The 13543-nt window shown below is 37.9% G+C and overlaps 1 protein-coding gene across 2 annotated transcripts in view; it reads left to right on the forward strand.

Moving 5' to 3' along the window:
* The window catches only part of LOC126248707 (leucine-rich repeat-containing protein 20-like), a 43024-nt gene extending 32555 nt beyond the window's left edge, over nt 1-10469 (forward strand). For both annotated transcript variants that reach the window (XM_049950000.1, XM_049950001.1), the window contains exons 2-4: nt 1116-1259; nt 7447-7614; nt 8105-10469. In XM_049950000.1, the coding sequence (XP_049805957.1) occupies nt 1116-1259; nt 7447-7614; nt 8105-8268 (476 nt within the window). In that variant the 3' untranslated portion in view covers nt 8269-10469. The remainder of the gene's footprint in view (nt 1-1115; nt 1260-7446; nt 7615-8104) is intronic.
* The last annotated feature ends 3074 nt before the right edge of the window (nt 10470-13543 follow it).

Below are 13543 nucleotides of genomic sequence, written 5' to 3' on the forward strand. Positions count from 1 at the left end.
AACAACAAAAAAAGTCTTTGTAGCTCCATTGTCAGACGTTAAGACAACGCGAAGCTGGACGGTCACCGTGTCATACTCAGTTATGGTGTTGTTCTCCCTGCTATTGTCAACTTTCCGATCGTTGAAACCTGTATTTCTTCAAGTAGTTTCTCAACTGGCCACACGAGGCTGAGTGCATTCTGTTCCTCTTACTACTAAGGACAAATCATTGATAGTATCAGGAACTGAACCAAGATCCTCTGTATGGCAATGCCTCTCCCTAATACAACCACCAACTCATAGAGCTAGAAAAGGCAATGGAGGCTGCCGCGGAAATTAAGTTATAAACTCCTTCGAGCCATCCAGCCTACGGACGGGGAAGGTACTACGATTGTTCTATTCACGTCCCCTTCACGATGTCTGTTTTAAATGTAGTGTAAAATTGATGAGTACGGCATAGTCTTACGTTTATGTGGCTGGCGCGAGAGGGAGCAACACAGTGCGACTATGTAAAAGCACAAGTGTGTTTCGCCTCCCTGCTAATGATCGTGCCGGCCGCGGTGGTCTAGCGGTTCTAGGCGCTCAGTCCGGAGCCGCGCGACTGCTACGGTCGCAGATTCGAATCCTGCCTCAGGCATGGATGTGTGTGATGTCCTTAGGTTAGTTAGGTTTAAGTAGTTCATAAGTTCTAGGGGACTTATGACCTCAGCAGTTGAGTCCCATAGTGCTCAGAGCCATTTGAGCCAATGATCGTGTTCCGATTTCTGGCGAGAAAATTAGCTGAGTTGCAATCAGAAGTTTCTTCTGTTCCTCGAACCAGTGTAAGAGTACGATGGCACAACGTGGATGCGAATTACAGGTCTGCGATATTGCTTTACCTTACATCTTTATTAAGCCACGAACTGATCAAAGACTCATTAACAATTCTGACAAACACTCGCAGCAGAACAATTCATGCATGCGGTAAGTATTCTGCTCGCGTTCATACATTGAAAAGATGTGTTGCGTGTCTGTGTGCAGCTCTTCCGAATGCATGAGAGTATTGAGTTTCCTGGGAATAACAATAGTCTCCACATAGCTCCGTGTGGTTCTGATAAGAGTCAAAGAGTCTGACGCAGGAGGCGACTCTGTTGCAGACCTCTCGGAGTGCCAGCTGATGCAGGTGCCCGATGCTGTGTACCACCTCATGAGGCACACGGCGCTCAAGGGCTGCAACCTGTCTAGCAACGTCATTACCAAGCTGCCGCCCAAATTCGCCGTCAAATTCTCGTTGATCACAGGTAAGCAGCCTTGATCGCAACAAATCGGCTTATTTAACTCTCTTCTTGCGGGTGCTGTGTCCTCATTTGCTTTTCCTTTGTGTGTACCTCTTGTTTACTGTGTGATGAGCTCACTGTCTTTCTTTTTCTATTTAAATTAAACACAAACTTGTACTTATGGCTTCAAAAAAATCACGCTTGTTATTTGTTTTGGTACCCTCTTTTACCCAAAGTTTGCGGTTATTTCAAAAGTTATAGATTTACACTTTGCATCTTCCAAAAAGAAAGAAAGAAGGAAGCAAGGGAGAGAGATTAGGGTTTAGACAACGAGGTCGTTAGAGACGGATAACAAGCTAGGATTGTTTCAAGGATGGGGAAGGAAATCGGCTGTAGCCTTTCAAAGGAACCATCGCGGTATTTAACTGGAGCGATTTAGGGTACTCAAGGAAAACCTAAATCAGGATTTTCGGACGCGGATCTGAACCGTTGTCCTCCCAAATACAACTTCAGTGTGTTAGCCACTGCGCCTCGTTGTTCGGTGTGCGTCTTCGAAGTGTGAGTGGGTACGTATGCAGTAGTACTAAACTGATTTTATAATAATAAACTGACACAGCATTCAGTAACAGCTTGGCTTAAGGTAACATGAACTACAATAAATCCTTATATCCTGCGTACCCGCCCAACTTTCAAATTCCCTTCACTTCAAGTAAAAATAAATTGTACTGCGCTGTTAAAATCTAACTCGGATACAGTAATTCATTACAAATTTTAGGTAATCGTAATATACCTGTTACAATACACGAAACATCTGTGGCCATGGAGCTTGACGATATTTTCTAACACTGAAAATCAAACGACCGTTGGAATAGGTGGAAAAAAAAGTAAAATACATTTATTTCGAGGATCAGATGTGTGATACAAAATTATTCTGGGATAAAAATAGCTGTTTCTCAATACTATTTACAATTTAACGAATGTGTCGTCTATTTATTGTTTGTGCTACATTTTAGGTAGTCCTTCCACAATAATCTGATAGTTCACAACACGTAAATTCCTATATCGAAAAGTGCTCTCGTCATGCAGCGATACCCACTGAAACATAACATGGCTCAAAAATTCTAAATAAAGAATTAGATTGTAGCGTTTAATTCTGTGTCTACGCATTGTGGGTACTGATTTAAAAATCACATCCGTAGTTTTCTTACTTCTTTATTCTGTTGTTTTAAATGTAGGTGGAACGTTTCACCTATAACGAAAGCAAAACAAGTGACATTTGCATTTGTATATGTCGTGCATTTCTGTAATCAATTTCTGCGCTCATGTGGGTGCCGAGGATTCACTTCTGTGGCAATATGGTGAGGAAATGACATGATCGATCAGTACTGACGAAAATCAAATTCAATCTCGGGTTCCTGTCTAGTACACATTCCGAATCTTCATTTCAACGCATACCTTCATTGCAAAGTGAGAGTTTAATTGTATGAGCAACTTTTGGAAGCTCATTATTTTTTTTCTGGTGAACGTCTGAATTCACGAAAAAGGCCCGCAACTAATGATGAACAATATACTGTGCCAATTCGTAACAATAGCACTTTAAATCGTCATTTACAGTAGATCTCTTGAAGATCTTGTTTTTGCTATTTTTGTCTTGCATGCTATAGTTCCCTGTTCTCATTTTCTTTTTGCTTGTTTACCGCTAATTCTTACAAACTGTAATTGCCCAAAACAACGTGAGATGTAGTGAGAATGTAGTTCACCTTACCCGAGTAATCATTGCTCTTATTGTTTCTGTGTTCTGATTGAGTTCCAGACATATATCTGGTGTGAAGCAGAACAAATGTTGAAATGCTGTAGTTATCACTAAACAAGTTTAACTGCTGACATCTTTGTAAGGCCAATAACCTATCGGCCGTTCTTAGAGGCTTTGACACATCGGTGTATCTTTGCTTGTAATTCGTGTGTTTCCTCTGGCGACGATTTTGCTGACAAGCTGTTCCCGTTGCATGAGTGGCAGTGTAGCTAGTCTCGAAGTGTGTCACAAGTTGGGGTTGGTGTAATATTACCGAAGCGCTGTGAGTAGGGCTAAGGCACTGTAACCAGGTTAAGCGGAGCCCTGATTTAGCCGTCTAGTATTTGCGTATCCAGCGGCAGGTGGCGTTGTCTCGTATCTTAGGTGCTGGCGATATCGAGGTCACCGCGGATGCGGTAGCAGTCTGCATGTTTGTGTGTGTCGGCGTTTTGGGGCAATATAAATGCGCACGTATTATCCCGGAAAAGGTGGAAGATAGAATGCAACTACATAAAGTGACAGAAATGTGATTCAGTAAAACGCCATTTTAAGTAAAAAACGGGACAGGAGTTCACAGGACACAGATCAAATTAATGCTTAGAAACTGCCGTTAAGGCTGGCCGTCTTGCGAACCATTATTTCGAAACAGATGGCTTGAAAATCCACCAAATCCGAGAAAAGCGAGCAGGTACGCAGTGAAAAATCGTACATCAACAATGTTAGTCTCGTGTAGTTTAGATAGCGCTACAGAATTCCACTGTGCTATCTCACATTTTATTCTCGTCCAACATATGTGTTGAACTAAACGCGTAAGCATACACATGGCTCGTTCCCTGGGCGATAGTTCTGTAGCAAGAGCGACAGTGTCTCGAGCACAGCAGCATCAGCATTGGCTACATGTAGCACGCGCTTCCTGCAGTGCCTCAACTGCGCAGTAGCCCCGTTTATTTTCGTCCCGTCTTTGTCGACGGAAGAGGCAGATGTTTAATAGGTTCTAATTTTAAAAGGCAGGTGCATTGCACCATACTAGAGCTAAACCAATCGAGGTTCTGTTCAGTGTTCTTATGCCAAAGGACGCCTTACGAAAGCAATCTAAGGACGCTGTGCAGAACAGTTATATAAGTCGAGACCACACACAACTGCTGAGATAATTGCCCTTTATCGATATACTCTTCAATTTCATCCAGTTATGCACTTTCAATTTTTTTTACAAAAACCGGACATTATTTTTTACGTGAGACTGAAATTGTTGGTAGAATTATATTTGTACCAGTAATCTACCAAACGAAAACTGGTTAGTATGACTGAATTGCGTCACAGGATTGGAGTATACTGCAAGCCTGTGACGTCATTTTATCAACATTCCAACAAAATCTAATATTATTTGTTTTGAAATTTCCAACAGATTATCCTCAATATACAACAAAACATTTAACGTTGTTTTCAAATGTTTTCACCTCCCACAATTAAACTTCCTTCAGTTTAAAAATCTTTCTTCCTCTCATTAGACGTGGTATACAACTTCTAGCTTTCGTTTGGACATTGTAGCAAAGTTGGTAAGAAAAAATTCTATAAACGGAGGGTACAGATGCAGTTAACCTAGAACATAAATGAGGAAAATCAGCCTTTTTCTGATAGTTTTCGACTATAACTGACTTAGGCAATCAGTTGGGTACTGTACTGATATCGTCTTGCAGTGCCACCAAACCTCCAACACCAAATTGATTTGTGCCTGTTGACAATAACGTTTCAATTTATTCAGATTTTTTATTTGTCCAGGAAAATTCACATATATTGGTTTACAATTAAGCTTTTGTTGGTTGGCCAGCTCCAAATGGGAACAAAGTAACTGCAAGAACCTGAAACGCTGTGTATGTTGGAAGAAGAGTAATGAATAAACTTTTTCAACAAAACACTTGTTTATAGAATTGGAAGGAAAATCAGCATTGGCCGTATTTTGTTGTTTTATTATCAGCAAAATCGATTTTCGGTCACTTAGTGACCATCCTCAGTGCTGTAATATACAATTAAAATTGGTAGGCACTGGTATCAAACTATAACCACAGGCCTAGAGCGATCACACAAACTCAAAATACGGCCAATGCTGATTTTCCTTCCAATTCTATCCACTATTTGGTGGTGGTGCACACAACACACCATGGAGTCGCCATTCAACACTTTTTAATGATTTTGTGTACGAGTCGGCTCTCTGACACGCGATAAATAATCAGAATCCACAATTTGCATCCAGCACAACTGAAAGTACAGACTGTAATCCTTACTCTACTGTATGAAACAGCCCCATATGTGTATTTAACACAACTTGAAACATGCCCTAATAAGTCCTGTCAAACATAATATGGTATAAAAGGTTATAGATCCACAAATAAATACCAGAGGCACTGAGCCAAGGGATAAGGGACTATAGAGATTTGGAAATGAATAGCAAGTAATATTGACCAAAGATATTACAAAAATATTTTTGTTTAACATTAAATAGGCTACCGAGCTGCACCTAACTTAAACATAATTTTGCCTGAATCATTTCCCTCTTGTGATATGTGGTCCAGATGTTATCAAAACAGATACATGACAACAGCTCATCCTGTTGAAATGGATATCATTCCTGATGGATGCCAGATAACATATCACAGCAGTCATCATGAAAATTGTCTGGAATAGTTTGATCACAAATAAGATTGAATTTAGGGAAATACAGAATTTCAACCTTTTTGGTTTGGACACCCATTCACCTCATGACTGCTGAGTTTGTTCATTGAAACTTATAGCAAAATAATACATTGTTTGTGGTTAAGTGTGCTAATGTCTAAAATATATACTAGAAATGACTGTTGTAGAAATACACAGTGTCAATGGCACATACTGCAGATACCACAGAATAATTAGCACCAGTGAACAACCTAGAGTCATTGACTCACTTTGAAAAGTAATGAGTTACATATTTTAGAAAAAGTGGAGATGTACAAACTTGGTGCATTACTGATGTATTACACATTCACTTTAATGTAGTAGATGAGGCTGAAGCGCTAGTTGTTAGTTACTGAATGTGATGTACAAAACAATGAAGCTTTTTTAGTAGACTTGTGCAAGTATATCTGTGATAACTTGATTACCTATTTATTAAGCAGCATGGTGACCAAAAATTATTGTTGGATTTAGGTACTTAACAAATAAATCATATGAACACTGATTGATGATGAAGATTTGCATAAGTCACAGAATTTTAGTCTCCCTTGTATTGTATTGTATTTTATTGTATGGAACTGGGGACCTAGAAATGGCGGAGCGGCTTCGTCTCCACTGTAGCCCTCAGTGGTTCACAACAGGCTACAGCAGTCCACTCACGCCACTGCCATCCCACACTGAACCAAGGGTTATTGTGTGGTTCGGTCCCCAGTGGACCCCCACAGGAACATTTCACACCACATGAGTGTAACCCCAATGTTGCGTGGTAGAGCAATTAAGGTGTACACGTACGTGGAGAAAGTGTTTGTACAGCAATCACTGACATAATGTAACTGAGGTGGAATAAGGGGAACCAGCCCACATCCACCTAGGCAAATGGAAAACCACCTTAAAAACCATCCACAGACTGGCCAGCACATTGGGCCTCGACACTAATCCACTGGGTGGATTCATGCTGGGGACTGGCACGCCTTCCCATCCAGAAAGCAATGCACTAGACTGCACGGCTAACTGGGTGGGCTTTAGTCTCCTTTACATGAAGATCAGCATAGAACTATTAAGAAACATGAAAATGAAAGCAGTTATGTAAAATTAAGTGTTCTCTAGGAATAACTCTGCATGTTGATGTTACATTACAGTCAAATTTATTCCCTGTTACTCAGTAACTACAGTCTACTTTTCATAATTTATTCTCTTTATTCACCAGATTTGGCCTAGCCATTTTGTGTCTGTTGAAGTTTTGTAAAATGGAATACACCTTACACTAAGTACAGCACATGAACTTGTGCACAAAATCACAACCAAAGTATGCTTTGATATTTGTCACATTTGAGTGGGAAAGCATTTTCAGTGTTGTGGATGTCTGATGACAAAAAGACTTAGTTTTGTAATCAGTATTTAGTAGGCTTATCTTGTGTCTGCTGCAACAGCTAGCATGTTTTCTCAATACTGTGATGAATATATTATTACTTAGAATATTGGTTTAGCTTTTAAATTTTCATAATTTTATGTCCATCTTGTCATTACATACTGCCTTTGCAGATAATGTATTTTGCATGCATCCTAATGTGTTTTAAGATTGGTTATTTCAGTTTGTTTAATGACTGAAGCAATGATTGAACTACTGACAAATACAACTAAAAAACTAAGTATGCATTACAAGTAGTGTAGTGTCCAAAGAATTTAATTTTAATAAGTTATTATTATTGACAGATCTAAACTTGGCAAGGAATCAGATGAGCAGGCTTCCAGATGAGTTGGCAGACCTAAATGAGCTGATTCATTTGGATATTTCCCATAACTCATTCACAACGCTACCCCATGCTGTGTACAAAATGCCAAAGCTGGTGAAATTGAGTGCGCACAACAACTACATTATTGGTAAGTTACACTCCACGCTGCAAAATAAATTCAGATTTTCCTTGGCACATCAGAATCATTTCTTGAATTTTGTCAATGAACATTCTTACACAGTACTGTACCTTTTAGTCACATTTTTAAAGTGTGAAACAATCAACATTTTAGTAAAAATGGTGCACTAAAATTGTGTTTAATTGTTGAGTTATTTTTCTAGTAGTATAGGTTGCATACAAATACATTCTTTTTGATGTGTATTGCTGACAGCCTATCCTTACAAAATGCCAGGTGCAAGCTAGCCTATTCTCTCAATGCCACAATTACCAACTGCTTTTGTAAATATTAAAGGAATAATAATTTCATTGTGGTTTTTAATGCTCACATGGTACTGATGCTGTTGCTACCAAGTAGTGTGTTACCAGTGTTACCAACTACAAAGTAATTCCCCACCACCACCTCCACTGCCCATTTCAGTATTAAAATATAACTTATTTATTTTACTTTAATGTTGCAGATGTAGAGGTAGAAAGGCTGCAGGAGGCACCCAGTTTGCAGGAGGTAGACCTGCAGAATAACCCACTCAGTGCAAGAACGCATACAGCACTGGAGGCGGTCACCTCTCCTCACATACTAGTGAGTGTAAGGGAAGTGGAGGACTGGGAAGACCTCACTGTGTAATAATTCAAGAGTTGTTTTTAGATTCAATCTCAGTATGACTCATTTTAATTGAATATGTGATTGTTACCAGAGTGCTTTCCATTTGTATTGTACAGATTATTTTTACTCAATGTATCCTCTGTTCACATTCTGCCAGCAGTATTAAGGAGTGAAAGAAAGAGGGCAACATTATGTAATTTGATCTGTACACCTGTGGTATTATTTTAATACAAGGTTTAGCCTGTTGATGTGTGAATATCTTTACACATATTCTTCAGTGTTTCTGAGAAACACTTCAATCACATGTTAAATGTTGTATATTTATTACTGACTGTGCGTTTCTGTGTAACATTGTGAAGTAGTAACTAATTTTTTATAATTAGTAGAAAACACATGAAAAATAAACATGCTGTACTTTATTAGAAGATAATACCAAATACAGATCACATTTAGACTGGAATTGATATGACAGTAAAATTGTCATTTAATCTGAATTTGTTAATCTGAGATCCAACAGCAAAGTTCATTTTTTGAACAATTTTTAATTCATTGTTGACAGTAGAGTAACTGCTGACTAGTTATTAGACAACAGGTACACTACTGTCGAATTTAAATCAAAATTTAAAGTAGTATTGTCTTTTCAGCCTTGGAATTTGGCTGTGAAAATGACACTGTTACTATAGAAAAAAGATATTCAGAGGAGCCCGAGCACTATTAAATGCAGTGCATGAAATGTACAACTACAATTTTTTACCTTTTTTATAAGTCAGCATTTGAGTGATCATTCATAGTTCAGGTATTTTGTTTAATGTGTCACGTGTGCCTTTCTAAGTCACCTGTCTTGGAGAAGCAATAATGTTCATCAAATGGCCAGGAATATTTAAGTACCTCATGTCAAACAGATGGATCCTTAATTAATATAGAGAGTAATTATATTATACAGGGTCAAATATGTCTCTATTGTGAAGTGCCCTATAATGACTTCATATTTATAAACTTTGTACACTCAGTATATCTCCATCATGTATTGTGACAATGAACTATGTACAAAGTATTTACATATTAACTGAGTACATTTCTTTGCATACTCAGATGTAGCAACACACTGCTGAAACTTTTATCTTTACTATAAGAAGCCCATTGCGTGAAACTTTTCACTTTTGTTTTCAAGGTGAAATTATATAGCTAATGACAAATCTCAAAACACAATTTTTCCACAGTTTGTATTGACAGCAGTAAAATTTACCTCACAAGCTGCCAACAGTCTCCATTATATTGAGTAGTATTGAATTAATTTGTATCCATAAATTCTGAATTAAATTTTTTCTGCCTGATAAAAATAAAATAAAAAATAAATACACGAAAATACAGGCAGCTGAACTCCCCATTTTTTTATCTGCTCATCAGCACTCAGTATCCAAAAGGAATTAAATAGCAGCTCAATTACATAGTTCCTAGATGTGGAACTTTCTAATAATAATGAAAGAAAGATACCCACATAAAGCAGGTGCTTTCACTGATAAAGTATCCCTTGAAATTGTTTGCACGTGTATATTAATTCAGTGTGCAGTTTGAAGATATGCTCACTTTATTTGTCTACAGTCTGAGCAACTGATGATTTATGAAATAAACGGAATAAACACCTTTTTAATCATTGTCTATGATATTTTCAATACTGTTAATTGAGAGGCTTTTGAGACATGACTGAAAAAATTACAATTTTTAAGATAAATTATGTAAACAACAAATCAGAAATATATTTCAGTGTCACTCTCAAACATAAACTAATTCAGAAGTCTGCAACAATACTGTACACAAGCAGTATGTGCTTAAAAAGCAGACTTTTGTTGTAGTCAATGCCTGTATGTTATTTAAATCAAACAATTGTGTATTTACCAAGTAGAATCACCAGCCACAATCACTGTACTCTAATGAGTATGATCTCATGAATGTACCTGTAAAACTACTCAGCTTGGATTTTAAACTATGTATTTTACAACAGCATGGGAGAACCTGATAAAAATGTGTCAGTCAGTGACAAGATTAGTTTGAAAGTTAAAAACATTTATTTGATGTAAGTAGAAATAATTTTAACTGTGTTGTAGATTTGTGATGAGTCATTTTAACAGTATTTTATTTTTTTATGTCTATGGAATTAATGTGTATTCATCATATATGTATATATTTGTAATTTTGCATATTAAAGATAATTTTAAATATCATCTCGTAAATTTATTGTGTATGTATCCCCATTGGATCGCTTTCATTTATTTCGTACTTTTGGAGTGATATCATGCAGATAAGGAAGAATTTTGTATTATTAAGTGAATTAAGTCACATAAAGATCATAAAGATAATAGAAAGTAGGGCTCATGCAGAGGTGTATAGATAGTTATTTTTCTCTTGCTTTATTTGTGAGTGGAATAGGAAATGAAATGACTGGTAGTGGACATGGTACCCTCTTCCTTGCACCATAAAAAGGCTTGTGGGCTATGTAATTATGTAGATAATTAATGTCATATGAGATAATAATGTTATACTGTTTATGAATTTTGATCACCATGGTGCTTCTGGTTTGTATTAGTCAACATACAATACATTTTACACATCAGACATTACCAGATATCTTGACTTGCAGATACATTCTTCATGCATATTATATTTTTGTGCATCTGTGAATGACAGCTTAGTATCCTTGATGGAAAATATACAAGAATTGCTTTGACAGCCAACACAAAATCTTGATAGTGCAGAAGTAATATTCTTTCTTTATTTATTTGATCCATGTGATCTGACATTACATATTGTGCTAAAGATGTCAAAGTCATGTTAATGCATTGATGGAAAAAAAAAATTGCAACACCAAGAAGGATTTGTGTGACATAAACGAAGGTTGGTAGGCATGTTTCTATATCTGAAAGACATCTATTCAAATTTCACGCCAGTCACGTAAGAGTGACCCTAGTAGCACCACTATGAGGATGTGAATCAGGTTTGCTTTAAATGCACGTTGTAACAGTCATGAGCATTAGTTACCTTTCAGGTTGGATGTGGTGAGCTGATATTAGTCAATAATGCCTATAAGGTGATAAAGATGCCATTATCAACACCTGAGTTTGAACAAGGTCGTTTAGTAGGACTATGAGGAGCTGGTTGTTTCTTTGGTGATATTGCAGAAAGACTTTGCAGGAATGTAGTCACTGTACATGATTGCTGGCAGCGGTTTTTGCAAGAGTGTATGGTCGCAAGAAGACGAGGCTCCCGATGGCCACTTGACACTGCCTGAGACGGAAGACCATTTTGTTTGGCGTATAGCTGTGGCATGTCATACTGCATCTGCAGCAGCAATCTGAGCAGCAGTTGGCACTACAGTGACACAGCAGACTGTTACAAATTGGTTACTTCAACGACAACTCTGAGCCAAACGCCATGTAGTGTGCCTTCCACTAACCCCAAACCACTGCCATTTGAAACTTCAGTGGCATCAAGCAAGAGCTCATTGGAGGGCAGGATGGAGGTCTGTTGTGTTCTCTGATGAAAGCTGGTTCTGCCTCGGTGTCAGTGATGGCCGTGTGTTGGTCACAAGGATGCCAGTTGAGGGCCTGCAAACAACCTGTTTGTGTGCTGGACACACTGGACTTACATCTGGAGTTATAGTCTGGGTTGTGATTTCGTATGATAGCAGGAGCACTCTCATAGTTATCCCATGACCCTGACTGCAAATTTGTGTCAGTCTAGGTTATAGTGATTCGACCTGTTGTGCTGCCATTCATGAATGGCATTCCAGTGGGTGTTTGTGAATAGGATGATGTTTGCCCACATACTGCTGTTGTATCCCAGCACTGGATCTGTCACCAATTGAGCAAATATGGGACATCGTCGGACTACAACTCCAACATCATCCACAAACAGAATTAACTGTTCCTGTATTGACTGACCAAGTGCAACAGGCATGGAATTCCATCTCACAAACTGACATCCAGCACCTATACAACACAATACATGTACATTTGCATGGTTACAATAAACATTCTGGCAGTGACACCAGTTATTAATGTAGCAGCATTTCATAGTTGCAAGGCTTATCTCACACTTCTGTTAACCTGTGACTTACCAATCTTAATCACTTAAATATGTTACCTAGACAAATGTATTCCAAAATTTCATTATTCTGCACCGATTATTTTTTGGTGTTACAATTTTTTTTTGAAAGTGTCTATACATTGGGTTGACTATAGTTTACAATAGACTGCAGCAAGTTTATACAAGATTTGTTTCACTCAGTAGTTCATATGTTACACTTAATCATATGCAGCACATTTACTGATCTAGGTATTCTTGTATAGAGTAAAAGCACTGACACAGCAACTATTGCTTCATAGCTTTACAGTATTGTGTATTGCCTTCAATAGACTTTATACTTGTCGGGAGCTTATAGAAAAGCTGAAGGCCCATTTGGACTACTCCCTTTTGCCAAAGTATATGTAGTGTGTTAGCATGTAACACACACAGGTTTGAATTTAATCTAGTGCAACGTTTATGAATTTTGTTGTTTTCCTTAGTCTGCATTCAGTAGGCATTGTACAATTTTTTTAAAAGAATATGACAGTGTCGAGAATATACATGCAGGGTAGTGTTAGGAACTCCAGCTTCCTGAAGTGGGTTTCCAAGACTCCCTAGTTTTGCTTCCATTGATGATCATGTCTCTCTTCAGGATTCTAAAAGTGCTAAGGGCAGCTGGAGAATTACACCAGAATATCACACCATATCTTAGGTGAGCCTGTATGTATGTATACATGCACTTTCTACTGTTTTCTGCACCCTATATGCTTCCAGCACACTCAAAGCATAGCAGCCAGTGTGTATTTTAGCCTTTACTTGATCAGTATGGTTGTTACATTTCAAATTATCTTGTAACTTCAGTCTCAGGAATTTGAATTCAGTGTTAGTTTCTATTGGTTGCTGATTTATTGTGACAAGTGGTTGTAAGGGGTTTGTGTTTTGGGTGGTGTAAGCAAATTCATTTCTCGATAGTCTGATACTCTGCTGTTCCATTTTTATCAGCAATATTTTATGATTCAGTGTGTAAAATGCCTTTGATAGATCTAGAAATAAGCCTGTAGTGGGTTGTTTTGTATCCAAAAGATCTAGTATCATATTAATATAGTCATATACAGCAGTTTCTGTACATCTGTTGTTTCTGGCTCGTATTGAGATATACTCATCAAGTGTTCAGTTAAGAATAATCCAAACACAAAATATCAGCCAGTAAACTAGAAAATCACACATGTACAGG

This window comes from Schistocerca nitens, chromosome 3 (assembly GCF_023898315.1).
Source record: "Schistocerca nitens isolate TAMUIC-IGC-003100 chromosome 3, iqSchNite1.1, whole genome shotgun sequence".
Lineage (NCBI taxonomy): Eukaryota > Metazoa > Arthropoda > Insecta > Orthoptera > Acrididae > Schistocerca > Schistocerca nitens.